This window comes from Camarhynchus parvulus, chromosome 14 (assembly GCF_901933205.1).
Source record: "Camarhynchus parvulus chromosome 14, STF_HiC, whole genome shotgun sequence".
NCBI lineage: Eukaryota > Metazoa > Chordata > Aves > Passeriformes > Thraupidae > Camarhynchus > Camarhynchus parvulus.
Window position 1 is genome coordinate 4,708,414 of NC_044584.1, and position 27,705 is coordinate 4,736,118.

The 27,705-nt window shown below is 67.1% G+C and overlaps 1 protein-coding gene across 1 annotated transcript in view; it reads left to right on the forward strand.

Annotated features, from left to right (window-relative positions):
* The first annotated feature begins 263 nt into the window (after positions 1-263).
* Positions 264-27,705, forward strand: part of CASKIN1 (CASK interacting protein 1) — a 28,502-nt gene continuing 1,060 nt past the window's right edge. The window contains 26 exon segments of the mRNA XM_030958394.1: positions 264-420; positions 14,164-14,215; positions 16,166-16,263; positions 16,365-16,510; positions 16,593-16,688; positions 16,992-17,122; positions 17,194-17,302; positions 17,627-17,735; positions 17,845-17,939; positions 18,020-18,137; positions 19,559-19,774; positions 21,641-21,748; positions 21,868-21,986; positions 23,016-23,103; positions 24,387-24,484; positions 24,609-24,719; positions 24,790-24,891; positions 25,307-25,445; positions 25,516-26,136; positions 26,139-26,822; positions 26,825-26,867; positions 26,869-26,948; positions 26,951-27,020; positions 27,022-27,064; positions 27,066-27,183; positions 27,186-27,623. Coding sequence (XP_030814254.1) covers positions 327-420; positions 14,164-14,215; positions 16,166-16,263; positions 16,365-16,510; positions 16,593-16,688; positions 16,992-17,122; positions 17,194-17,302; positions 17,627-17,735; positions 17,845-17,939; positions 18,020-18,137; positions 19,559-19,774; positions 21,641-21,748; positions 21,868-21,986; positions 23,016-23,103; positions 24,387-24,484; positions 24,609-24,719; positions 24,790-24,891; positions 25,307-25,445; positions 25,516-26,136; positions 26,139-26,822; positions 26,825-26,867; positions 26,869-26,948; positions 26,951-27,020; positions 27,022-27,064; positions 27,066-27,183; positions 27,186-27,623 — 4,126 coding nt within the window. The 5' untranslated portion in view covers positions 264-326.

Consider the following 27,705-nt stretch of genomic DNA (forward strand, 5'->3'; position numbering starts at 1 on the left):
CGCAGCACCGGGCGGCCCCCGCCCTCTCCTCCTCCTCCTCCCGCTGCTCGTCCTCCTCCTCCTCTTCCTCCTCTCCCGCGCTGCCCCCCGCGCTCCCGGTGCGGCCCCCCCGCCCCGCCGCGCCCCGCCCCCGGCGCCCGCCGCCGCCGCCGCCCCCGCCCCCCGCCTCCGGAGCGGGCGGGCTGGGCGGGGGGCTGCACCGTGCCGAGCCGAGCCGTGCCGAGCCGCGCCGAGCCGCCCCCGCCGCCCCCGCCCCTCGCCGCGCCGCGCCGCGGAGGATGCTCGGGCCGTGAGCCCGCAGCCGGCAGCCCCGGCGCGGCGCAGCCATGGGCAAGGACCAGGAGCTGGTGCAGGCGGTGAAGGCGGAGGACATCGCGGCCGTGCAGAAGCTGCTGCAGAGGCCCAAGCCCGGCAAAGCCAGTGAGTGCGGCGGCGGCGGGGCCGGGCGGGGGCGCCGCTGCGGGGGGACACACGGAGGGGGCGCGCACGGGCACCGGCGTCGCAGCGGCGGGCGCGGCGCCTCGGGGCCGCATCCCAGCGCTGCTCCCGGGGCCCGGCCGCGATGCCGCCCTGCCAGCCCCGGAGCATCCCCCGGCCCCTTCCCCGGCTGCGGCTCCGAGCGGGCGGGCGGGGACCGTAGACGTGCCGAGGACCCCCGGCGGCGCCCCGGGAGGGGCGGGGGCGCTGCCCGGCGCGGCTCGGAGCATCCCCGGGCGCTGCGCGGGTGCGGAGTGCTGCGAAGGGTCCCCTCGCCGGTCCCGGGGCACCCTCGGCGCGGTCGGGCTCCGGCCGGGCTGCCCTTGCCCCGTGCCCCGGAGCAACTCCGGACCCCCCGGGAGCCGGGCCCGGTGCTCCGCCGGTGCTCCCGGGGGTTTGGGCAGGGTTTGCGGCCGGGCGCGTCTGCGTGTGCGTGCAGCGAGTGTGGCCGGCCCGCGCGGGAGAGCGCCGGGGCTCGCTGCCCGCACACCCTGCGTGTGTCCGCGCCGCCGCGGGCGCGTGTGCGGCTGTGTTTGGGTGCGTGGGGTGTTTGCGTGGCGGTGTGTACCCTGGCATCTGTGTGTTTGGCTGGGCTGTTGGTGTTCTCGGTGAGGGGGTGTTTGGATGTCGCTCCGCGGGTATCTCCCGGAGCATCCCTGCGGCTGGCTGTGCTCGGCTCCGCGGGTGCGCCGCGGGTGCGTGGCCAGGTGTGAGGCTGCGGGGGCGTGCGTGTGGCTCTGCGTGTGCGTCTCCGGGCGTACGTGTGTGTAGCTCCGTGAGTATCTACTCGCTGTAGGATGTAAGTGCTCCGTCGAGGCGTTCCGCCCGGGACTGAATAATTCATGGTGCTGATGCAGCCGCAGGTTTCAGGCCTGGTGCCGGGGACGAGCTGGGCGGCCGGGGACGGTCCCTGGGTACGGACAGGGACCACGGGGAGCGCTCGGGTGTCTCTGGGTCACTGGACACACGGTCCCTGCATTGCTGTGCCCAGTGTCCCTCTCCTGGAGCTGTGCAGGACTGGCGAGCTGTCCCCTGTCCCTGGGCATGCAGGGCTGTTTCTGGCCAAGCAGGACCAGCGTGGTGCCCCATGTCCTGGTGCTGAGCAGGGTTGGTGTGGCATTCCCCATGTCCCTGCTCTGGTGTTGCATCCACCGTGTCCACGGTGCCACATGAGGCCAACATGTGTTTCCTCATGCCAGGCAGAGCTGTGTGGTGTCCCCCTTGTCCCCAGTGCCATCGTTGCTGTCACTACTGAGGGACTGTGCAGGGCAAGAAGAGCCTCCATCTCAGAGCCCTCTTCATCCCAGCCCACCCCAGACACTGCTGCTGCCGTGGCCTCTTGGGGCAGTGTGTGGGTATGGGGACAACGCCTGGCCTGTGCCCAGCAGTGTCCCCACACACCCTTCTCCAGTCCCTGCTGGCCTGGGCACACAGCTGGCGTTGCTGTGGCAACAACCAGAGGTGCTTGAGTGCCACCACCTTCTCCTGCATCCCTGCCCTTCCCAGGGCTCTGCTGCATCTCCCACAGCTGTGCCCCTGCACACCAGGCAGGATGGCCACGGGGGCCAGCAGTGCTCCCTGTGCCAGGGTCACAGGTTGGGGACAAGGGACACCCCGTGGGGCTGAGCCTGCTGTTGGGGTGGATGTCACCCCATTCCCTTGCTGGACTGCCCATCTCCAGCTCTGCTGGACCCACAGTGCCAGTGCCAGGCTCCTCTGGGGCCATTTCCCCACCGGACCCTGCTCTCCCCTGTGCCAGCAGGTGCTACGTGTGCGGTGGGTGCCCTGCTCCCAGCCTGGGGTGCTCAGGTACCTCTGGCCGTGGCAGTGGGGCTGGAGTGGTGCATGGAGCGGGAGAGCAGCGGGCAGGGCTGTCCCCACGCCGTGGTGTCCCCACGTCCCCTCCGAGTTCCGGTCCCATGCACGCCTGCGGCGCTCCCCGCGCGGCACCGGCAAGGTTTGTAACTTAGCTCTGTTATCTGGGTAATATCCTATTCATGTGGGGTTTAATACACGAGATTTTAAAAATCCTTGCGTGAATTAGCACGGGTTGCCATGGTGACAGGGGCCCCGTTTGGTGTGAGTGTGGGTTCGGGCCGGGCCGGCCGCAGCGCACACCGCGCCTGCTTCCCGGCCATCCATAATTGATGAGGTTGTCTGAAAGTTGCGCAAATCAGATGCAGGGATTTGGCAGCAAACTGTTTCCCTCCCTGTCCCCTCCTTCTCGGTGCTACCTCGAAGAAATGTGGTGACTTGGCGTTTTCCCCTCGGCTCCAGCGCCGTGGGATGCGATGGGATGGGATGGGACCATGGGGTGTCTCCAGGAGCACCGTGCCCACTGTGCCATCCCTGTCCTGGGCACCTGGGGCTTTGGGCAGTGGGAGATGAGCCGTGCCGTGCTGTGCCATGCAGAGGATCCACAGTTCCGTGGCTGTGGAGGGTTGGAGTGACCTGGCTCCTTCCCTGTGAGCCCTGCGAGGGCTCATCCACGTTGGGAATGGCTCCTGTGCGGTGCTGCCGGTGCCAAGTGTGGGACCTCCAGCCAAGGGTTGGATCCTCTGCTCCAGTTTCTCCTCCAGCCAGGCTGGGGGGCTCTGTAAAGCACTTCCACACATGGCAGCTTCGTGTGGCCAAGGAGATGTCCCAGCACGTGGCCCTGCAGTGCCAGGACAAGCACTTGGCATGGCAGGAACTGGCCGTGTGGGTGGATTCCAGGGCTGTGTCCTGTGGGACTGTGCTGCCCTCCCCATGCCTGCTCCTCAGTGCCACCCCTGTCCCACAGGTTGCCATCAGGACTGTGGATCCTGGTGTGCTGTTGGAGCTCTGGGGCCACCCAGGGCTGGGTTAGCCAGGGCTGGGCACAGAGCTCTGCATCCCCTGTGTCCTGCCATGTCAGGGTAGCCCTGGGAAACCCAGCCCAGCCTGGCCCCACTGTCTGGGGTGCTGGTGCTGAGGCCTGGGCAGCTCTCAGTGTGTCCCCACTCTGGGCAGGAGAGCCCTGTTCCTGCTCTGCCACCTGGGCAGGGCTCTGCATCCTGCCCTGCGTGTCACTGGCAGCAGCTCTGGCATCTCAGGGCCTGTCCCACCAGTCCTGGCCCTGCTGCCATGTGTGTACTGCCTTTATTACTCTGGCATCTCAGGGCCTGTCCCACCAGTCCTGGCCCTGCTGCCATGTGTGTCACTGCCCTGCGTGTCACTGGCAGCCGCTCTGGCATCTCAGGGCCTGTCCCATCAGTCCTGGCCCTGCTGCCATGTGCAGGGAGCAGGTCCTGCCCTGCCTAGGAAGGAACCTCAGAGCTCAGCGAGAGCCCCCAGGGTCCTGCTGTCCCTGGGCAGCCGTCCTGGGATGTGAGTGGAGCTGCACTGCCTGGGTGGGGATGTTCCTCCACCGGTGCTCCAGGATTTGGGGACAGTGGGAAGCAGAGCCAGAGCACCTGGGGACATGGGCTCTGGGCAGGGCCTCGCCAGCTGCCTCCTGCCCTCCGGTGTGTCCTCCTGCACAGTGGCCAGTTAATTCTGGGTTTTCTTGCCTGCAGTTGATTGCATTCATAATCTGCTCTGATAACAGTATTTAATAAAACCAGGCTAATATGGCGCAGTTAGGAAATGTCTTTGACATTTTACAATTCAATTTCCATGCAGTAAAAGGCAGGGCAGATGCAAATCCAATTGTGGTGCAGTGCCCAGGGCACACGTGGCCGGCAGCCGCCGGAGCTGCCCGGTTCCCCCGGCCCTGTGGGAGAGCAGGAGCCTTCCCTGGGAGGCAGCCACCCCCGATGGCCCCTGCTGCTGCTCCCTGGGCACTGGGCAGAACCTCCCTGCCCACGGAGGAACCCAGAGATGAGCAGATGATGCTCACTGGAGTGCTGGAGCCCCTGGATGCTGCTGCCTCTGGAGCCATCAGTGCTGGGCAGCACATCTGGACTGGGGGAAGGGGCTGCGGGGCCAGATCCTGTGGCCAAAGAGGTGCTGGGCCCGTGCATCCCCCATGGCATGGCCAGGCACTGCTCCCACGCCTCCCCCGTGCCCTTGGCAGGGATGGAGGGGCAGAATGCCAAGGGGATGGGCTGGGGCACAGGGGAGATGATGGTGATTCCCAGGTGTGGCCCAGGCACGGGCTGTGCTCTGAGCCCTGCTGGCAGGCAGGTTCCTCCAGCTGCTGTCCGACTCCTGGACGTGTCAGCGGGTCCCTCATCAGCCTCTCGGGGTTCCCAGCCCGCGTGGGAAGCCTCGCTCCCAGCAGGGCTTGGCAGGGAAGTGTGAGCTGGAGTGTGCCAAGTTTCCTTCCAGAGGGGCACGATTGCTCAGCCTGGGGTGGCTTCTCATTATTTTACATTCCTTTGCTTCTGTGGCTGGGCCGAGCTGTGCGTGCAAACCCTCTGTGCCCCCTGCCCCCAGCACAGCCCCGTGTCCGGGCTGGCTGCAGGGTCCCTGCCCAGCAGGACAGCCCTGGGGACCGGGGACATTTGGCCACTGCCATCGAGGGGCACTGAGCCACGGGCCGGCGGCTCCGTTCCCAGCTCCCTCCCTGGCCTGGATTTCCTCTCAGCAGTCCCAAATCCACCTGGCTGGACACCAAGCAGCCCTTTGGCAGCCCCTCTGCGGGGCTCTCCCCCGGCTGTGTGTGCACGAGGCCCTCGCTGCCCCCGTGCTGGGGGTGGCACTGAGGGGGACGTGGCAGGGCCAGCCTGCACCCAAGGGTGGCAGGGCTGGCTCTGAGCAGGTCTGAGTGCTGCCCGTGCCCTGAGCTCCTCCCCACAGCCGTCTCAGTGGCTGCCAGCCCATGGTGGTTTCCAGTAGCCAGGCTGGCGTCTGGCTCCTCTCGTCCTCTCTGCACTCCGTTTAACCCTTCCTTCCCCTTCCCAGCTGCTGGCAATGGCTGTGACCAGTCCCCCTGCCCATCTCGGTGTGCCCAGGTGCCCCCAGCCCCTTCCCCCTCCCCACGTGTCTGCAGAGGCTGCAGCAGCAGTGCCTGGGGATGGCAGCTCCGTGCTGCTGTGCCAGGGCCCGGGTGGGTCCCACAGCAGTGCTGGGTGCTCATGAACACCTTCCTGGCTCATGGCAGGTGGGAGCTGTGGCACTGCTGGCGGGGTGAGTGCTGGAGGGGAGGGCCCAGCTCTCGGGTGGTACCTGAGGTTGTTTCCCACAGTGCTGTCTGTCCCCGTGCTGGTGCTGTCTGCTGTGTGCTGGGAATGGTGCTCAGCACTGTTGGGAGAATGTTGGACAATAAATTTGCTGGTATTTAATGACTGGTGCTGGTCCTGCTGGGCCAAGCTTCCCTTCCAGTGAGGGAGAGGCACTGGGAAGCAAAACTCAGGAGTGCCTGCATGGACACTGTTGTTCTGTCACTGTTTTGTGTCCTGTTCTTGGCCAAGTGTGCTGCAAGGGTGGGCCATGCCCAGCAGGCCACCGAGCCAGCATGCAGCGCTGATGTCACCTCTGTCCTGGTTCACCATCCTGTCCCACATCTGGGGCACTGGGACTTCCCCTCCTGGTTCTTCTCTTCCCAGTGATGCCCCCCTGCCTGGCAGGATGAGGGCTGGCTCATCCTGCCGGGCTGAGAGGGATCTTTAAGCTCTAATGAAATGTTAATAGTATTTTCCAACTCAATACGGGAGTAGAAAATGAGGAGTTTAACGCTGGGCTCTGCAGCGACAGGAGCAATCAGCCTGAGCAATGGGAAGCTGGGATGCAGAGCTGGCCTGGCCTCTCCCGACAGCCCCGTGCTGCTGGGACTGCTCCGTGGCGATGGATGGGTGCTGGTGCTGGCACCAGCCACCCGGTGGGGCAGCACCGTGCTGGGGGGCGTGGGAGAGCGGCTGGCAGGGAGTGCCAGCTCTGCCCGCGTCTCCTTGGGCATCCCCACAAGGTCACTGCTGGCCCCTGGAGAGCGCCGAGCAGGTGGAGGTGGCTGTGGGGCTGGGGTGCAGCTGGGGTGAGGGGACCCCAGTGCCATGCCCTGCCACGGTCTGTGTCAGCCAGAGATGGACCAAGCTGGAGGTGGTGCCCAAGGAGCCGCCATAGGCTCTGCTCCTCAGCGCTCGGGTGGCTGGGGGCTCCTCCCGTGTGCCCACGTGTGCCCCTCTGCATCCCTGTGCATCCATGGCTGTGCCCCTGTGCGTGCCCGAGCCCCCGTGCGCGCCTGTGCGTGCCCCTGTGCATGCTGTGCGTGCCCCAGCCCCTGTGCATGCTGTGCGTGCCCCTGTGCATCCCTGTGAACGCGTGTGCATGGTGTGCCCATGTGCCCCGTGCCCGTGTGCCCGTGGCCTCTCCGCTGCCCACGCCGGCGCTGCCTCCTGCCCGGCCGTGGGGCTGTGGGGCCGGGCCCCGGGCACGGCCGGCTCGTGGCGGCGGCAGCAGCCGCTGATCCCTTCCAGATGTGGCTGCCGGAGCTCCTCGAGAGGCCCCGCGGGTTCCCGGCCGCGGCAGCCGCTGGAGCAGAGACAAAGCGGCGGCTGCCCGGCTCCTGCATTGCAGCTGGGCTGTTTACGGCAGCGCGCTCCTCGCAGCCCTGCAGCTCCGCAGCAGCACGGCCCCGCTCCCCGGGTGTGCTCAGGGCTGCCTGAGCATCGGTCCTGCCAGCCCCTGCCAGCCCCTGCCTGTGCCCCTGCCTGTGCCCGCTGTGCTGGGGGCACTGGGGACACTGGGGACACTGGGGATACTGGGGATACTGGGGATACTGGGGACACTGGGGGCACTGGGACGGGTCCTGCCAGCCCTGTGCCTCCCCTGCAGCACTGCCAGCCCCCCGGGAGCAGTGTGAGGCCTCCGGCCATGCTCCCTGTGCTCCTGGATGATGCAGGGCATGGCCTGGCTGCACATCCCCGCTGCCCACCCACCCCAGTGGTCACTGGCACACCCCTGAGCTGCCAGGCCACAGAGCTGCCCGTGCCTGTGCCCGTGCTGGGAATGCAGCCCTGAAGCAGAAGGTGGGCACAGTGCACCGGCTGTGGATGAGGACAAACGATGGCTCTGGAGGCATCAGGTTTAAATAGAACCCGGGGCCTGTTTAGCTGTGCATGGCTGGGAGCTCAGAGACGGCGCTGCAGCAGCCCCCAGAGCCTCTGATGGATGTGGGCCGCCTGCACACAGATGTGCACACGTGTGCACACTGAGAGCTGATCTGGGCTGCCTGCACACAGATGTGGAAATGTGTGCACGCCAGGAGCTGATCTGGGCTGCCTGCACACAGATGTGCACACGTGTGCACACTGAGAGCTGATCTGGGCTGCCTGCACACAGATGTGGAAATGTGCGGCGAGCTGATCTGGGCTGCCTGCACACAGATGTGCACACGTGTGCACACTGAGAGTTGATCTGGGCTGCCTGCACACAGATGTGCACACGTGTGCACGCCAGGAGCTGATCTGGGCTGCCTGCACACAGATGTGCACACGTGTGCACTCTGAGAGCTGATCTGGGCTGCCTGCACACAGATGTGCACAGGCCCGGGTCATGGGCTGCCTGCACACAGATGTGCACACGTGTGCACACTGAGAGCTGATCTGGGCTGCCTGCACACAGATGTGCACACGTGGCCACGCTCGAGGCACACCAGGAGCTCCCACCACATCCCAGTGCTGCTGCACGGTGCCGGGTTCATGGGAGGCCAGTGATCACCGCCTGCCTTGGTTAATGATGCTTTGAGATGCACAAAGCTCCAGGTCCCGCCCTGCAGCCAGCATGGACAGGGTCCCTCCTCCCGGGGATCCCTGGCCGCGCAGAGGGGGTGAGGAGGAGGAGGAGCCGGGGAGGATGAGGATGGGGATGGGGCAGGATGGTCTCTGCCCCAGGGTGGAGGTGAGCAGTGTGTATCCATCTCTGTCTGCTCCCGTGTCCCAAGGAGGTGCAGTGTCGGCCGTGCTGGGGTGGATGGATGGACGGGCAGACACAAGTGACAGTGGCCCTGAGCAGCCACGTCCCCGTCCCTGCCATGCCAGCCTCGCTGTGCCAGCAGCGGCTCCTTCCAGCCAGGGTGATTATTGAAAATTACCTGTTTGCCACAGGCTGGCAATTAGGGCTCCCTGTAAGCGACACCAACATTCATTTCCACAGAGACGAGTGTGGGCGGGTGGCTGGCACCAGGCACGGCAGGCTCTGGCACCAGGCACGGCAGGCACCGGGCACGGCAGGCACCGGGCACCGGGCACAGCGGGCGGCTGAGATGCTCAGTGCTGGTCCCACGGAGCTGGGCATGATCCCTCCTGTCCCACCCGTGTCCCCCTGTCACATCCCTGTCCACATCTCTGTCCTGCCCATCCCTGCTGCTGCTTCCCCACATTCCTGGGTGCCCTGGGCTGAGTCGCCAGGGAGCCCCGGCTCATCAGAGCCCCGTGTGGTACTCGGGGGGCTGGGGGGCGGGCACTGCCCAAAGGGGTCCAGCTGATGCAGCGTGGCTTGGCCTGGCTCCATGGCACCGCACAGCGAAGGTCAGGTGAGGCTATGGCTTGGGAGTACAGGGAGAGAGTGGGGATCTCCACAGGAGCTGCTGGAGGGTGCTGGGTCCCCTGGACAGCCCCAGCCCTGGTGGGTTGGCTCTGCCCTCGGTACACCCGTGTCCCCTGTCCCCGCCTGCCCTGGCAGCCCACAGGCTCAGCCCCGCGCCATCCCAAGGGACTGAAAAGTTTCCTTTTTGTAAAAATAAAAGCATCACAGTGGAGTCCCTGCTGCCTCTTGAAAGCTGCATTTAAGCTGCTTCCTGCAGCCCCAGGGGACAGCGCCGCCGGTGACTCAGGCTGCCAGAGCCCAGCCAGCCTCCAGTGCGGATTTCACTCCTCCCTGGAGAAGGGTCTGCCAGGGACGGGCATCCGGAGCACCTGTACCTGTGCTGGGCACATGGGCAGCATCCCCCAAAAGTACCTTGGGATTTGGGGAATGGCTGGGGATGGGCAGAGGGGCACACAGCTGTGGGTGTGCAGCTGTGATGGGCAGTTGTTATCCACCTGTGGTGGACACTGGGAGGTCCAGCTGTGGTGAGAGGTGTATGTCCAGCTGTGATGGGCAGTGGACATCCAGTTGTAATGGACACCAGCGTGTCCAGCTGTGATGGGCAGTTGTTATCCAGCTGTGATGGACACTGGGGTGTCCAGCTGTGATAGGCAGTGAACATCCAGCTGTGATGGACACCGAGGTGTCCAGCTGTGGTGAGAGACGTCTGTCCAGCTGTGATGGACACCGGGGTGTCCAGCTGTGGTGGGCAGCAGCTATGCAGCTGTGCCGAGTTCTGCTCTGCAATGGCTCCATCCCATCCCAGCCACCTCTTGGCCCCAGGCAATCCCTTTCCCTGCACAACGAGCCTCCCGGTGCATTATTTATACAGTCCCGATCGATCGGAAGATGATAACGGCTTCATTAGCATCTGAACATCGCGGGCCCCAGCGCCTGACACGACCTTGGCTGCAGGAGTACAAGCTTTTCCCTGTCAGGACCGGCTCCCCGGTGTCACCGTCATCACCAGCCGCAGCCAGGGCTGCTGTGGCTGCCTCAGCGGGTTCCCCCCCGTGGCACAGGCCGCCGTGGGGACCCCATCCTCGCAGTGAGGAATAAGAGCCCCCATGGCAGGGCTCCTCGTGCAGTGCCCGTTGTTTGCGTGGCGCTCGTTAGCAGGGATATAATTAAGAGCAGCTATTTTGGATGCTTCCTTTATCCGGCAGCTCCCAGCGATGCCGCTGCAGGATCCTCCCCCCTGTCTCTGAAACAGGCGCTTGCCTTGAATGTCTTCCCTGTGGATATCGGCTCCTTGTGGGGTCCTGTTGTGTTTCTGGGGGCACACGCAGGGCTCCGGCTGCTCACATGAGCTGGGGAGTGGGGAAGCAGCAGGGATGGGGCTGGAGGGGAGTGGGGTCACTGCAGAGGGGTGAGAGAAGGGATGGAGAGGAGGATTTGGGGGGTTCTCCTGGCTGATCCGCTGCCGCCATGCTGGGGAGGGGGCAGCAATGCTTTCCCCTCATTAAGAAGATGTTGATTTAGCGGAGGCTGGAGCCATCTGCTTGGAGGAGCCGCCTGCTGCCTGCCGGGGGAGCTGGGTGAGGATGTGCTTCGTCAGCGGGGGCTTGGCCGGGAGCCCCCACGCTCTGGCCGGGCATCGATCGCTGCTGGCGCTGTGCTGGCTGCAGAGCCTGGCGCAGGAGCACGTGAGGGGGTGCTGGGAAGGGACAGGAGCCCCCTGAGCAGCCCCACCATGTGGGGCCGTGGCCTTGGACACGTGTGCAGGGAAGGGATGGGACAGCCGGGCACGGGGGGTTCACTGCAACCTGCACTGGGGTGCCCAGAGCTGTGCTTGGCCACTGGGGTCCCAGCATGGCATACACCGGCCACCTGGGCACAGGCGTCTCCATACAGCGTGTTCTGGGATACCTGGAGCAGGGACTGGGCACTGTGGTCTCCCCGTGGCATGTACTGGGATTGCTGCTTGGGCACGGGGGTCTCCATGTGGCTGGGCATCACAGTGCCCAGAGCTGTCATTGGGCACGGGGGTCTCCTCATGGCATGTACTGGGATTCCTGCTTGGGCATGGGGGTCTCAACATGGCTAAGCTGGGCACGGGGGTCTCCTCATGGCCATGCACCGCAGTGCCCAGAGCTGTGTTTGGGCATGGGTGTCTCCTCATGTCATGTACTGGGATTCCTGCCTGGGCACGGGGATCTCCTCATGGCCATGCATCGCAGTGCCCAGAGCTGTGCTTGGGCACAGGGGCCTCCTCCTGGCGCGCTCCAGGACACCCAAAGCAGCTGCCAGGCGCAGTGCCAGGAGCCCCGGTGACCCTGGGGTGGGGCAGAGCGGGTGCCCGTGCACAGGCCCTGCACGTGCCAGCTGCCCGTGCGTCACCAGCGCCGCGGTGCCCGCCGGGGACGGGGCTGCCGCGGGGCCGGCGAGGAGCTCGCTGCACGCCGAGCACCGGGCTCAACCCGAGCGTGATGTAGCTCCTGCAGTGCCTGTGCTTGAGTGAAGGCGCTCCTGGGAGCAGCGCAGGCCGCTCCCGCCGCGGTGTTTACTCCGGCAGGCGCTGTTTATAGCTGGTGTGGATGGCAGACGCTGCGGCTCCCGCTGCACGCCACAGCCACGGGTCTGTGTGCCCCCTTTCCTGGCGCTGGCATCGTGCTCCTGCCCCAGGGTGTTTGTGGGGTGCAAACTGCTCTGAGAGCCGTGGAGAGCTGGGCCGTGAGACACCAGGGGAGCCCTGCGAGCCCAAACGGCACAACCTTCACCTGAGCAGCCCATGGGGAGCCAGAGGGGACACTGGGCTGTCCCAGGGATGGTGGTGGGGCTCAGGCTGTCTGAGCAAAGATGTGCCACCCCTGCAACAGCACCTTCCTGATGGCACCTGCACGGAGAGGGCAGGGCGGTGACTGCAGGTGCTCGGTGGTCCCTGCCACCCCTCCAGTGACCCCAGCAGAGAGGACAGCCAGGGACACACTGGGTGCTCGCTGGCAGTGTGGCCATGAAGGAGCTCTGCTCTCCTCCCCACCGTGCCCATCTCCTTTTGTAGCCGATATTTTTAATTGGAAGCACTCAGCTCCCTTCTCTCTGCCTTGTTAGTGGAGGAATGTTCCTTGTCATTAATTCCCAGCCATTAATGAGCTCTCCTGGCTCTTGTTGCCCCCAGACTGGCTGCAAATCTCAGTGTGGATCTGGTGACCAGGGCATCCATCCTTCTCTCCTGCTCTGGGAGCTGGGGTTATTCTGAGACCCCAGCTGGGCTCTGTGCTCCAGCTGCCTTTGGCATGCTGATGGCCACTTCCAGAGCTTTAAGGAAAGTCAAACCACTGCATGGCTGGAAGTCACTGACTAAGCACTTGGCACGGCCAGTGATGGAAGTGCTAAACAGATTTTGGCAGCCGCAGCCTCTCCTGCAGGTGCAGGGAGGAACGATTTGCCACCATGCTGCGTTGGGGCCATAATGGTTTGGTGATGCCGAGGGTGGCACGTGCCTGGGGATCACCAACGCCATCACCACTGCACCCTGATGCCCGGGCACTGCCCCGTGCCAGCCCCTGGCTGGGATCAACCCGTGGGAAAGGCCAGGCACTGCAGACCTGCTGACAGCGTCCGTCCGTCCATCCGTCCGTCCGTCTGTCCATCCGCAAGGCCCATCGGCCGGAGCGGGGCCCGTCTCGGGGCCGGAGGCTGGAGCCAGTGCCGGGCACGGTGCCGCTCCTGCGCCCACGGCTCCTTTTGTCCGCTGGCCCCGGCATCCCTGGGGCAGCTCGGGCCTCTCCTGGGAGCTGGCTCCTGGCGCGGGCCGCAGCGGAAGCGGCGCTGGGCTCCTCTCCACGGGGCTGAATGGCACCTTTGTTGGGGACGCTGGCGGCAGCACGGGGCTGCGGGGACTGGGGCAGTGCCGGTGTCACAGGGGCTCTGCCCACCACCAATGTGCAGCTCTTCCCAGGGGAGCACGGGGATGCCATGGCAGGGATGGCATCTGGGGGCTTCTGTGGCATTCCTGTCCCTCACCACACCCTGGGGACCCCATGGTGTCCCCGTCCCTCTCCAGGCACCCTGCAGTGCCACTTCTCATCCCACATGAGGCACCTCATCTGGGAGGAGAGCCTGGGCACCTGGCGGCTGGAGGGTGGTGCTGTGTCTGATAGAACCTGTCCTCTGCAGTTGTCACCTGTCACACGGGGCTGTGTCAGCATTAGCAAATGTCCTGCAGCTCGTGGGCAGCCCTGGAGCGCAGGGGGCAGGCAGCTCTGGGGCCAGAGCCTCTGTCCTGGGCCCATCCGTGCTGTGTGGCCTGGGCAGGGCTGGCTCAGCCCGGCACCACTGCCCAGGTTTGAGGTCAGGGCTGGACACAGCCGCCCCTCCTGCTGCTGGTGCCCTCTGAGCCCTGTTTGTCCAGGCAGAGGCTCCTGGGCTGCGGCACAGCCCTCGTGTCCAATAATTCAATAAACACGGGGACACCGACAAGGGGACACGGTAGAGGGGGAGAGAGTAAGGCCATGGCCAAGGAGCACAGGGAGTGTCTCTCTGGCCCCACATTCCCTTTCTCTGCCTGAAGCAGCCCCTTCCAGCCAGCTTCTCCCAGCAAGAGCTTGTCCCTGGCTTGGAGTGCCTTTGCCCATTCTCCCTGCCGGGCCATGCAGCCTTTGGGTCCTCTCCCATGGACACGGGGCTGGAGCTGTGCTCGCTGTGTGGGTCCCCCACTCGGGGCTCTGCCGTACTGCTCCCACCCTCCTCCTCCTTCTCCTGCTCCCGCTGTGGGAAGAGCAGCTCACTGGAAAGCCTGAGTGGCATTTTTCGGGTAAATCTTATGTAAATCTGGTTCCATCCTTCCTCGTGCTGCTAATTGGATTGCCCCGGCGCGGTTTGATTTCCCAGAAGGGTGGGGAGGGCAGTGTTGGGGGGCTGGGGGTACAGGGGAATGTGCTGAGCTCTGCCCAGGGGGGCTGCACGGGGCCATTCCAGAGCCTCAGCTGGGTGGAGGAGCCGGGGGGAACCCCAGGGGAGAATGGGCAGAACCTGGTGCCAGGAGGAGCCCCCGGGCTCTGCCACCTTCAGCAGGGACCCCCACCCTGGGCGTCCTGCCTGCAGGTTCAGCCACACACAGCGCCTGCGGAGCTGCAGGGAGCCCCAGCCTTGGCAGGCAGGAAACCTGGAGCTGCCAGCACATCACCTCCCTGGTGTGCCCTCTGTCCCTGCACCAGCCACCTCCTCTAAGCCCCTGTCCCCTTCCCTCCCTTCCAGAGCTCCTCGGATCAGCAAAGAGAGTCAATGTCAACTTCCAAGACACGGACGGGTGAGTGGGAGCCCAGGCCCGGGTGCGGGTGCTGTGGGGTGCTCTGGGGCGCTGTGAGCACGGCGTGCCCCTGCTGTGGGAGTGCCCAGTGCCTGTTTGGGAATGCCAGGCTCCCCGAGCTGCCAGCTCCAGGGCTCTGGCCCCATTAGTGCACGTGGCTGAGCCCTGCCTGCACCCGGCAGAGGCAGGGCTGTGCCCACATCTCACCACACTTTTCCCAGCCCTGGGGGGCTCCTCGGGAGCTCAGCCCTGTGGGGAGCCGGGTGGGAGAGCGGTGACCCCGCCAGGCACGGGTGGTGCTCCCCAGCCACATCCAAGGGGCAGGAGCAGCAGGAAGGGGCCGCAGACACCCTGCTAATCACACTAATGAGGCTGCAGGGAGGCAGCTGGGGCCCCGCACAGGGGGTGCTGCCCTGGGAGTGCTGCTTGTGGGGCTGGGCAGCAGCTGCCCCCGGCTGCCCCCATCCCGAAATCCTGCTTGAGCGGGGCAGCAGCACGATGTGATGCCACTTGTTCCCTTGGATGGCTCTGCCGTGCCAGGGCAATGCCAGGGAGAGCAGCAGAACGGGAGGCCATGCCCTGGGGATGTACGGCCACAGCAGCCCGGTTCCTCCTCATCCTCATCACCAGGGCGGTGGCAGTGGGCACCCCCTGGTACCTGCCAGCTCATCGCTGTGCCAGGAGCAAGGGGCACCACCCCAGGGGCCACCTCGGGCTCAGCAGAGCCAGGAGGCCACAGGAGGGCTGGGGAGGAGGGCTGAGCATCGTGGCAGGGCTGGGGAGCTGCAGTCCGGCTCCTGGAAGGTTCAGGGGGTGCTGAAGCACACGGGGAGCAGCCTCCAGCCTCAGGCACTGCTCCTGGAAAGGATCCCCTGGGATGCAGGCTGCAGCCTGGCTGTGCTCTGCTCTGTGTGAGCCCTGTGCCTCAGTTTCCCCATCCCGGCAGTGCTGGCTTATTCCAGGCTGGGAGTGCTGTGGGTGAGCACCGTGCTGGTGTCCCCGTGTGGGTGACACTGCGCTGGTGTCCCCACGTGAGTGAGCACACCGGTGTCCCCGTGCTGGCCCCGGTGCCCTGCTCCCCTGCTCGTGGCCGAGGTGGCCGGCTGGGCCATGAGGTGCCCGAGGGAAGCCCCCGAGGCAGCCCCGGGGCAGGCTGCGATTTGCACCATCTTGAGCGGATCCGAGCAGGGCGCTGGAGCGGAAAATGTTGACATTTCCCAGGCAGACGTTGGGGATCGGCCTCCTGTGCAGGCTGTCTGCTCACATCGCCGCTCCCCGCCGGGGATGGCAGCCACAGCTCCGTGGGCACTGGGGAACAGGGCCAGGGGATTGTCACCCACACCAGCCCCTCGGGCAGCGGACAGCCACAGGCCAGCGTGTCCTGGGGGCCCCCATGCTCCGGTGGTGACAGTGGGGTGGCCCTGGGGAGGGGATGGGGACGCTGCGCAGGGCCAGGGCCCCGAGCGGCGGCACGGTGGGTGCCAGCGCAGCCGCACGGAGGAGGATGCCACTGCTGGGAGCACAAGTAGGTCAGCTCCTGGCCTGCTTCCCAGGCGGGAGCCTCCGGGAGCTGCCAGAGCAGAGGGGTGCGGGGCCGGGGGCTTTCCCCACCCCACAGCCGGGCCCGGCACCGGGCACGGCAGCGCTGCCATCTGTGCTCATGGGGCCAGCCTGGGGAAGTGGGTCACTGGGGAGGGGGCTCCCTGGCATCCCCACCCTCCGTGCCTGCCCTGCCCAGCACCTCCAGCCCGGCGGGGTCTCAGCATTCCCAAGCCTGCAGCAGCTCTCACCCCAAAGCCCACACAGGGATGTGGGGGTGGCTTTCCCAGGGACATGAGCACATGGAGGGCAGAGCAGCCCCAGGTGCTGCACAGGTGCAGGTTGGTGCTGGGCAGGGGTTGGCAGGGCTGTGGAAGGGACAGTGGCCCCTGACACCAGCTCGGTGCCCAGGTTCTCGGCTCTGCACCATGCAGCACTTAACGGCAACACAGAGCTCATCTCGCTGCTGCTGGAGGCACAGGCTGCCGTGGACATCAAGGATAACAAAGGCGAGTCCCGGGTCCCCCGCCCCGTGCCCCCGCAGGCTCTGCTTGCTGCGCTGGCACATGGAAGGCTCACATGGAAGGCTCACGGCTTCTTGCCCCTGCAGGCATGAGGCCCCTGCACTACGCAGCCTGGCAGGGCAAGAAGGAGCCCATGAAAATGGTGCTGAAGGCAGGTTCCTCTGTGAACATCCCGTCGGACGAGGGCCAGATCCCCCTGCACCTGGCAGCACAGCACGGGCACTACGACGTGGTACGGAGGGCACGGGGCTGGCAGGGGGGGTGCCACCCCTCCAGCCCTGCCCTCACCGCGTCGGGGTCTGGCTTGTCCCCAGTCGGAGATGCTCCTGCAGCACCAGTCCAACCCCTGCATCATGGACAACTCGGGGAAGACGCCCCTGGACCTGGCATGCGAGTTTGGCCGGGTCGGGGTAAGTTCTTGTAGGGCCGGGTGACCCCAGAGTGGGACTGGGAGGGGACAGGGGCACTGTGAGGTTCCCAGGGGGGCACAGTGGCACTGTGAGGTTCCTGGGGCGGATCGGGGGCACTGTGAGGTCCCGAGGCTGCTGGAGGGGCACAGGGATGGCCGGCACTGGGGGTGTGTGGTGCCACCACCACAGGGGAGCTCTGGCTGCTGGCAGGGGGGAGGCAGGGGCCGGGGGCCGGGGGCTGCAGCCCCGGGGGGCGGCCGAGCCGCCCTTGCAGCCCTGCTCCGTCTGTGTTTGCTGAGCCAGGTGGTCCAACTGCTCCTGAACAGCAACATGTGCGCGGCGCTGCTGGAGCCCAAACCGGGGGACACCACCGACCCCAACGGCACCAGCCCCCTGCACCTCGCCGCCAAGAACGGCCACATCGACATCATCCGGTGCGTGCCGCGGGCAGGGGGGGCAGCACCGGCGCCCCCCGCGCCCCGCTGACCCCGCTGTGCCCCCGCAGGCTCCTGCTGCAGGCTGGCATCGACATCAACCGGCAGACCAAGGCGGGCACGGCGCTGCACGAGGCCGCGCTCTGCGGCAAAACGGACGTGGTGCGGCTGCTGCTGGATGTAAGGGCCCCCCTGGGCACCCCCTGATGCCCCCAGGCACCCCCAACCCAGCCAGGGGCTGTGGGAAGGGGGTGACCCCACAACTGGGGCTCAGAGCAGCCTGTGCAGCTCTCCCTGGGAGCAGAGCTGAGGGTCCTGGAGGGGATGCACCAAGGCTCCGAGGGTCCTGGGGGGAGCGCACCGAGGGGTGAGGGTCACAAGGGGGTACACACGAAGGTCTGAGAGCTGTGCCCTCCAGCTGCTGGTCTGCTGGTGGCCTAGGGAGTCCCAGGGGTGGCAGGATGGGGACCAGCCTCCTCCCAATCCCTCTCGGTGCCATTGCAGAGCGGGATCAACGCCCACGTCAGGAACACCTACAACCAGACGGCTCTGGACATCGTCAACCAGTTCACCACCAGCCAGGCCAGCAAGGAGATCAAGCAGATGCTGCGGGGTAGGGGGTTGGAGGGCACAGAGCGGCCGTGCTGGCACGAGGGACGCCGGGCTGGGGGTGCCAACCCCCGTGGGGTGAGCGGCCGCTGACGCTCCCGTTCCATCCACAGACGCCTCTGCAGCCCTGCAGGTCCGGGCCGTCAAGGACTACTGCAACAACTACGACCTGACCAGCCTCAACGTGAAAGCCGGGGACGTCATCACCGTGAGTGCGGCCGGGGGGGCCGGGGACAGCGCGGTGGCAGCGCCAGCCCCGGCCCGGCCTTGACCCGGGGCATCCCACAGGTGCTGGAGCAGCACGCGGACGGGCGATGGAAGGGCTGCATCCACGACAACCGCACCGGCAACGACCGCGTGGGATACTTCCCCTCCAGCCTCGTCGAGGCCATAAGCAAACGAACAGGCAAATAACCCCCCCCTACACCCCCGGCCCCGGGGAGCCCATCCTGGCTTGGTGGGGACCGGGGTGTGGGGCTGCAGCGGTGAAGGCAAAGCAGGGTGATGCCCCTCATGCATGTGGGGTCGGTGTCCCTGCCGCGGCATAGGGACGGTGCCTAAAAGTGTGTGGGGTCAGCGTCCTCATGGTGCCTGTGGGGCTGGTGCTCCCATCCAGTGTGCAGGGTCTGTGTTCCCGTTGTGTTTGTGGGGTCGGTGTCTTGGGGGTGGGCGCTGGCAGCCCTGGGGCGTTTGGGGGTCAGCCCTGGCTGCCCTTGGGCTGGGGGAGGCGTTTGAGGGAGGTTGGTGCATGAGGAGACCCAGGGTGCCACTGTGGCTTGGGGGGACGGGCACAGCAGTGGGGTGGCAGGAGCTGGTGCTCAGAGTCTGTGCAGGGGCTGGGCACTGGTGCCAGGGAGCTGATGCTGCCACACAGAGACCGTCTTTCCAGCCAGGGGCCATCTCAGGGATCGGCCCCTGCTCCCCTGCCCTGTGGCTGCCTGTTCCCATCCCCATTCCCATCGTCATCCCTTTAGGCTCCTGGGGGCAGCCCCCTGCGATGTCCCTGCGCTGTGCCCTCTGCCAGGAGAGTTCCAATGGGGCTGGTGCCTCTGCAGGCAGCACTGAAAGGCGCCACATCAACCATCTCACCCCAGCCCTGGGACTGGATCCTGGGGGCAGCCACACCATGGGGACATGGCAGGGAATGGTGGCACTCGAGCAGAGTTTCAGGAGAGTGGCAGCACAAGTGGCTGCCGGGCAACCCACAGCATCCCTGGAGGCACCTGGTGCTGGACAGGCAGGGACAGAGCCACCCTCCAGGTGTGGGTGTGTGCCAGTACCAGAGATGCCATCCATGTCTCCTGGGCTGTGCTCCGTGGCTCCCGGGCTGCAGCTGGCCCACGGCAGTGCTAGCCAGGCCGTGGGGTTCTGTAGCCATTCTGCTGGCTGCAGTGGGGCAGCAGCGTGGGGTGCAGGCACTGTGTCACAGCTCAGCCCTGGACACAGCGGTGCCGGTGCTGCAGCCCCAGCCCGGCCCTGCCTGCAGCTGCCCTGGGATGGCCCTGCAGGGAGCAGGACCCGCAGCCTGGCTGTGAGAGCCCGTGAGCTGGCCCTGGGGCTGTCCCAGGGATGTGTCTGTGCCCTGTGCTGGGCTGTGCCTGTGCTGAGCTCCCGCTGCTGACTCGGCTCCGCTCCGCATCACCTGGGTCTCGGTTCTGGCTTCTCCACGTCCCTTTGGTCGCATTTTTGATTTGCTGCCTTCTCCCCCTTTTCTTTTATTTTCTTTTACTTCCTTTCCTTTTCTTTTTTTCCTTTTTTGGTGGCACTGAGCGTGCCTCTATTATTTTGATTCTTTTCATTTTGTCTCTTGTTATGTTTTATTATCAGGTTCATGGGAGACTGTAACAATCCCCCAACACTTCCAAAAGATCCCGCTCCCGGCTTACGGGGCTGCTGTGCTAAACGGTGACGCCTCGTCCCATCCGTTCCATTCCCTGCCTCCACCTCCACCTCCACCACCACATTCCCATCCGACTCTTTTCAGTTCCTTTGGCTATCACAGGCTCTCCCCTAGCAGTGCCGACGAGCCGCGTTACGGACAAGGTAGTTCACCGCTCGCTTCGTGCTCTCCATGGATTTCCCTTTCTTTTCCTTTAAAGCGTGTGTCGAGTCCTTTCTCTCTGCTCGGCCTCTCCCCCTCACGGGGGGCTGCAGGGGGTGTGTGTGTGCATGCAGCGTGTGCATGCGCGTGCATGCGTGCAGTGGGGCAGCGGGGGCACTCGGGTGGCACGCGTGTGCCACTGTTCCCCCCCACACCTGCTCCAGGGCTGCTGGCACACCGAGTGCCCGAGGCACAGCCACCCTCCCCACCCCGGTGTCCCCTGTGCTCCTGCCTGGGTGCATGGGCACCCCCAAAGCACTCACGGCCCTGTGCCAGGCAGGGCTGGCAGCGCAGTGCCACAGCTCAGTGCCACAGCTCAGTGCCACGGGCTCAGGGACCCTCTGCTGGCCACAGCCTCCCTGCAGGGCCCAGCTCTGACCAGGTCCTGGCTGTGCACGTGGAGCTGGAAGGGGCTGTGGCTCCGGGGGCTTTCCCAGGGGATGCTCTCGGGGCTGGCGCAGTGCAGGCAGAGCCCAGGTGAGCCCTGGCGACCATCCCCAGGGCACAGGCAGGTGATGGAGGCTGCAGGGCTGCGTGTCAGGAGCGCCCAGGAGCAGGGATTTCAGGGGTGCAGTGCTCGATGGCTGGGGCCAGGGGTCTTTGCACATGCCCTGCTGGCAGTGCCCAAGGAGGTTGTGTTGGGGGTGCTGGGTGGCTCTGCTGGCACTGGGGACAAGGGAGCACTTCTTTTCCCTGGGGTTTTCTCGTCTGGTGGAGTCACACAGAGCTGCACAAGCCCAGGCTCCTTGGTGTGACCGTGGCATGTGCAGCTCAGGGATGTCCCAGCCTGACTTGGTGAGGCTGTTTGTCCCCTGCTGTGCTCCTTCAGTGACTTTATCACCTTGTACCACCTGTTCCCTGTCTACGGCTGGTGCTGCTGGAGTGAGCAGCTCCATGAACAGAACTGGCCTGGTTGGCAGTGGGGTGACAATGTGCCACAGCTGGTGGCGGGGTGGCAGTGCCCCATGGCTAGCAGTGATGTGGTAACACCCCGTGGCTGGTGGCGGGGTGGCAGTGCCCCATGGCTGGCAGGACAGTGGTGGAGCCATGGTGGGGCCGTGGCAGCACTGGCCTTGTAGGGCTGCTGTCTGTCTCACCTGATGCTGTTTTCCCCCTGCACTCGGAGCTGGGTGTCCCTGCTGCAAGTGGGACCTGGCAGAGGTGGCCAGCACAGTGAGCTGGTGAGGAGCTGTGCCCTGGGGTGACCCTCAAGCTGTGCCCCAGAGAAGGGCCAGATCCTCCCATCCACTGCTGGGTGCCCTGTGTGTCACCAGGGTTTCAGCACCCGGTGCCTGGCCCTGCACAGCCCCTGTGTCCCCCCAGATGGGTGCAGGCAGCTGCAGGGACATGGCCAGCACTGCCTGCGACAGGGGACAGTGGGGTGGGAGCCCTGGTCCCCACTGCTTGAGTTTGCCCAGCTCCCTTTTCTCCCTACACTGGGTCATGTCCCCATCCTGTCCTGTGAAGGGATGACACAGTCCCTGTCCCTTGTCCAGGCTCAGCCAGGGCACTGGAACACCCCACCATGGGTCTGTCCCTGGCTGGCAGTGAGGAGGGGATGCTCTGCACAATGGGACCCAGGGCTGGTCACTGTCCCCTCTGCCAGCTTGGGGTGGGGCAGGGCCCTAGGATGGCTCTGGCATCCCTGGGCACGGACACAGCCAGGGTCCCCACGCCTGCCCTGTGGGGCTGTTCCCACGTGCAGCAGTGCCAGTCCCGGGGCCGTGGTCACCTCTCCGTGCCACAGCCGTGCGAGGTGAGCACAGTGCCCCACACCTGACAGCTGCTCTCTCTGCTCTGCCACCAAGGGTCCCGCGGGGCCGACATGAGCCCGTCCCACCTGTCCCCGTCGCAGGGCGGATCGGCCACGGCAGCCCCCGCCGAGGAGATCTGGGTGCTGCGGAAACCCTTCGCAGGTACGGCACCGCCGGGACGCGCAGCGCGTGCCAGGACATGTGGCTGTGGGGCACGGCCACGCCGCGGTGTCCCCTAAGAGCGGGGCACAGAGCCCTGGCAGCCTCTCCTCTGTGTGCAGGTGGTGACCGCAGCAGCCTGGGCAGCACGGGCAGCGTGGCCTCGGCGCGCAGCTCGGGGAGCGGGCAGAGCGCGGGCAGCGGGGCGCACGCCCTGCACGCCGGCTCCGAGGGCGTCAAGGTAAGGAGAGCCCCGGGGCAGCCGTGCCAGCTGCTGCTGGCTGCACTCCTGCAGCGTCCGCTGCCTGCCCTGACCTCAGCCGGTGCTTCACTGGGTGCTGGGCAGTCTCATCGATACCCTGTGTGCCACCAGCTACGCTGTCACCAACAGCGGCCACCAGCGTGTCCCCTCCAGCTGGCCCCTGAGTGCTGCCTGGGCCACCTGGGCTCAGCCCCTGCAAAACATTCCACAGGTCCATCAGGGCTGCTGTGCCATGTCTCTGCTGCCACTCACAGAGGCCTCTGCACTGTGCTCTGTCCTGTACACACTGCTGCCACCAGCCTGGCACACTGCCACCATGCACTACTGCCACTGGAATGGCACACTGCAACCAGCACCATGCACTGCTGCTACTGGCATGGCACACTGCCACCATGCACTGCTGTCACTGGCCCAGCACACTGCAACCAGCACCATGCACTGCTGCCACCAGCCTGGCACACTGCCACCATGCACTGCTGCCACCATCACTGCACACCGCGCTGCACGCTGCCCTGCCACCACAGCCACAACAACCCTGCAGTGCCCCTGGGCTGTCCCATTCCCTGGTGATGGCACCTGCCAGCCCACCGACCCCAGCATCTGCCAGCCCACGTCCCCCGGCACCCTGCCTGCCATGCCCACGAGCACGCTGCCAGCCAGGGGGGCTCCGTCCTGCGGGCACAGGGGACCCCCAGCCCGTGCCGGCAGCCTGGGCTGGGCATGTGCCAGGCTGGCTTTGGGGTGCGGCGGTGCCGTGGGCTCCTGCTGCCGGCAAAGCACCATCTGCTGCTCCCGCTCTCCCCGCTGCCGCCGAAATCTGCTGCAACCCTCCCTGCCCACCCTCGCCCGAGCTGGCAGCACCCGCAGCACCCGCAGCATCCACGGTACCCGCGACACCCGCGACATCGGCGACATCCACAACACCCGCGACACGCACCCCCGGCCCGCCGGCCCCCTCCGCCCGCCTCACTGCTGCCTGCTCTCCCCCCTTGCCGGGGTGTTTTTCAGCTGCTGGCAACGGTCCTTTCCCAGAAGGCTTCTGCGCAAGAGTCTGCCGTGGGCGATGGGCCGGCCAAGGCGCAGGACATCCCCGCAGGTGCGTGCTGCGGCCGCCCGGCTGCCGGAGCAGGAGGAGCCCTGGCCGTGCCGTGGATCCAGGGATTTGTCTTTTTTTTTATTGCCACGGCACCCGTCGCCAGAAGAAAAACGTGTGGGTAAAAAATGACTCTGTCGCCTTTCGGCTGCTGCCAGGCCTTCTCCTGCCTCGGTTAGTGGGGGCCCGTGGGGGGCGGGGGGCGGCGTGGGGCGGGCAGGGGGGGCACCGCTGCTCCCCGGCCCCTTCCCTTCCTTGGCCCCCCGCCAGCCCTGCTGGAGCCCGAGCGGGGTCTCCCCCCCGCCACCGCCGTCCGTGCTGGGGGGCTGCGGGGAGCACGGCCACGCCACCGGGGTGCCCACGCCACGGGAGTGGCACGGGACCGGGGACCGGGGGGACAGACGGGAGAGGCACACGTGGGGGTGGGCGTGGGGGGATGCCCAGAGCTGCCCGGGCCGCGGGCAGGGAGGGCTGGGCAGGGGGATGCGCTCGGGGGAGGGGGCGCGCACACGGAGGGCGGTGGGCACGCGGGGAGGGGGGCGCAGACGTTGCTAGGGAGAGGGGGAAACGCTGGAGCGATGCAGACGCAAGTGGGATGCAGACGTGAGGGAGATGCACACGGCAGAGGGATGCACATGTGAGGAGGATGCCCACGCGAGAGGGATGCAGATGCCCGAAGGATGCACACACAGGGGGGATGTACACACAGGGGGGATGCACACGCACACACACACACAGGGGGGATGCACACACACACACACACACACACACACACACACGGAAGATGCAGTTGCTGGTGGCGGTAAAGGGGTTTCTCGTCCATCCTGATCAGAACCATAAGGGAAAAATTTCAGGGCAGCGCTCCTTACCCTGGAGGGATGCCCGTGGGGGAGTCCAAGGGATGAACAGCTCCTGCGAGCCTGCCTGGCGGGTGGCAAGGCCAGAGGAGTGGGGCCAGAGGCTTTTGGGCACAGGAACCCCTCTGGCTGCTGCCTGGCCTCCAGGGACACCGGCTCTGGGGGACACGTCTGGCTGGGTCCCACTGCTCGGGGCTGTGCTGGGTGCAGCAGCTCTCCTGCCCCTCCCCGAGGAGCAGCACCCTGTCCGGGGCACCGCGGGTGCTCCGGCTGCTCTGCTGCGCTGGGTGTCCTGTGTGCTCTCCTGTGCCTGCCTTGGCCCTGCCAAGCTGTGGCTGTGGCACCCGCCCAGGGCAGGGCTCGGCTCTCCCTCGCTTCCCTTGGCCGGAGCCCGGGGCCGGGCCGCGCTGACCGCTGCCCCTCCGGCAGGTTCGTCGCGGTCGCAGAGCGTGGCCAGCTCCCCCTACGCCCCCCAGCCCCCCGCCGAGCCCCAGCTGAAGAAAATGGAGCCTCCGTCAGAGGGGAAGGTGAGCGGGGAGCGCTGGGTGCCGTGGGGAGCGTGTGGTGGGGACAGCCTGGGGGACAGGGGCAGGAGTGGCGGGTCCCCATCCCCAGGGCGGGTCCCCATCCATCTGTCCCCTCTCTCCCCAGAGCTCCGAGGCCGTGTACCAGTGGCTCTGCAAGTTCCAGCTGCAGCTCTACGCTCCCAACTTCATCAACGCCGGCTACGACATCACCACCATCAGCCGGATGACGCCGGAGGTGGGGCCGGGGGCGGTGGGAGGGAGGCACGGCCGGAGCAGGGCGGCACTGACCCCCCTCTCTGCCCCAGGACCTCACGGCCATCGGGGTCACCAAGCCGGGGCACAGGAAGAAGATCGCCTCCGAGATCAACAACCTCAGCATCCCCGAGTGGCTGCCCGAGTACAAACCGGTGAGGGCCGTGCAGGGCCGGGGGGACAGAAGCTACACCCGTGGTGGGAACGGGTCTCCTCCTGTCTTCTTCCGGGGAGGGGTGGCACTGGAGAAGGGTGGGAGCTGGCTCCATGGTCCCAGAGCTGCCCATGTCCCCTCCTGGCAGCTCCCCAGGGCCCATCAGGCTGCTGCCAGCTGTCATCCCTGTGGATGTGGCACTGTGACACCCCTCCTGCCCCAATGTCTGGGCACAGTGAGAGGCTTCCCATGGGAATGGGGCTGGCAATAGCCCAGGATGCTTGTGGGGCACGGGGACAGGGAAAGTCCCCTGGGGCTGCGATGCCCCAGCAAGATGGGCTCTCCTGTGTGCCTGGGGTGGCAGGGCCAGACCCTGGTGCCAGCTGGTGCTGAGCCGTGCCCCACACCCACCCCAGGCCAACCTGGCGCTGTGGCTCTCCATGATCGGCCTGTCCCAGTACTACAAGGTGCTGGTGGAGAACGGCTACGAGAACATCGACTTCATCACCGACATCACCTGGGAGGACCTGCAGGAGATCGGCATCACCAAGCTGGGTAAGGCCCGGCGCGCGGCGCTGCCTGCGGTGGCCTTGGCGGTGACACTGACGGCATGTGCCGCCCCCAGGCCACCAGAAGAAGCTGATGCTGGCGGTGAAGAAGCTGGCGGAGCTGCAGCGCGCCGAGCTGGGCAAGTACGAGCCGGGCACGCTGAAGAGGAAGGCGTCGGGGCCGAGCCCAGAGGTGCTGGCCATCGAGTCCCCGCCGCCGGAGCCGCCCGAGTGCCAGTCGCCCAAGATGACCACGTTCCAGGACAGCGAGCTCAGCAGCGAGCTGCAGGTGGCCATAACGGGCGAAGGCCCCGAGGAGCCCCGCGAGAAGGCGGCGAACCCCGCGGCCCCCGGTTACCGCTCGCCGCCGGGGCTGGGCGGCCGCGCCCGGGGGATGAGCAGCTCGCAGGAGCTGCTGGGGGACGGCCCGCGGGGCCCGCCCGCCGCCGCCATCTCCAAGAGCCAGGAGTACCTGGCGGAGGGGGCCGGGGAGAGCCCCCCTGCGCCGCCCAAGGAGAGCCGCCCGCCCCGGCACGGCCACCCCGTGAAGCGCGCCAGCGTGCCCCCGGTGCCCGGCAAGCCCCGGCAGCCCTTCCCCGCCTCCGCCGGGCAGCTGACGCCGCCGCACACCCCCGGCAAGGCACGGCCCTCGTCCCCGCAAGGCCCGGCGGCCCCTCACGCCACCGCCAAGGTGAAGCCCACCCGCAGCTGCTGCCGCCCGGCGAGCGCCCGGCATCGCCCCGCTCCCTGCCCCAGTCGCCCACGCACCGCGGCTTCGCCTACGTCCTGCCGCAGCCCGCCGAGGGCGAGGCGGCGCCGCCGGGGGTGCCCGTGCTGCCCGTCTCGGTGCCCGTGCTGTGCCTGCCGCCCGCGGGCGAGGGCGAGGAGGAGCCGGGCAGGCCGAAGAAGCGGGCGCACAGCCTGAACCGCTACGCCGCCTCCGACAGCGAGCAGGAGCGGGACGAGCTGCTGGTGCCGGACGCGGGGCCCTACGCCACCGTGCAGCGCCGCGTGGGCCGCAGCCACTCGGTGCGGGCACCGCCGGGCGGCGACAAGAACGTCAACCGCAGCCAGTCCTTCGCCGTGCGGCCCAAGAAGAAGGGACCCCCGCCACCCCCTCCCAAGCGCTCCAGCTCTGCCATCTCCAGCGCCGGCATGGCCGAGGACTTCCCCAAGGAGGGTGAGGGCGAGGCGGCCGTCGGAGCCCCGAGCGCCGAGGGCGAGGGCCGCCGGGAGCAGCGGCGAGCGAGCGACCTGGGCGGCAGCGTGACACGGGCAGCGCCGGCAGCGTCGCGCAGCATCGCGGCCATGCTGGAGATGTCGTCCATCGGCGGCGGGGCCCGCGCCCTGGCGCTGCAGAAGCCGCACGTGGCAGCCGGGCCGGGCCGGTGCCGGCCAAGGCGCCCGAGGGCTACTACCTACAGCCCGGCCGCCGCCGGCAGCCCCGACCGCGCCCGCGTGGCCACCGTGCTGGCCACCGTCAAGCATAAGGAGGCCATCGGGCTGGACGGGAGGTGGTGAACCGGCGCCGGACCATCAGCGGCCCCGTCACCGGGCTGGTGGCAGCCGCCCGCCGCGAGCGCCGACAGCGTGCGGTCGGAGGCGGCCGCCGACGGCCCCGGCGAAGCGGCTGCGGGTGGAACGCGGCGGCTCCCCGGACGGCATCCCGTTCGCCGAGGACGGCACCCTCACCATCAAGCAGCGGCCGCGGCCCCTGGGGCCAGCCCGCGGGGAGACGGGCGAGGGCTGTCCCCGGCCCACCGCCACGGGGACCTGGCCAAGGTGGAGGCCAGCGCCACGCTCAAGCGGCGGATCCGGGCCAGGCAGAGCCAGCAGGACGGCGTCCGCTTCGTCCTCACCGAGTCCGACACCGTCAAGCGCCGGCCCAAAGCCAAGGACAAGGAGCCGGCGCTGGAGCCGGCCACGCTCGCCGTGTACCAGAACGGCACCGGCACCGTGAAGCGGCGGCCGGCCTCGGAGCTGAGCGGAGCCGAGCCGCCGCCCACCCCGCCGCCCGCCGCCCGCCCCGACGGCCCCGAGTTCGTCCCGCCGCCCGCCGAGCCCAAGAAGCCCTTCAAGCCGCCGGTGTCCCCCAAGCCCGTGCTGACGCAGCCGCCTCAGAAGATGCCCGGGCCGCCGGTGCCCGTCCCCAAAAAGGTGCCCATCCCGAGCCCCGGCAGCCCAGGTAGGTGCCCCGCCAGCCCCCCGGGACGGGCGGACGCCGGGGGTCCCAGCCGGGGGTCCCTGCCCCTCTCCCTTCTCTCCGC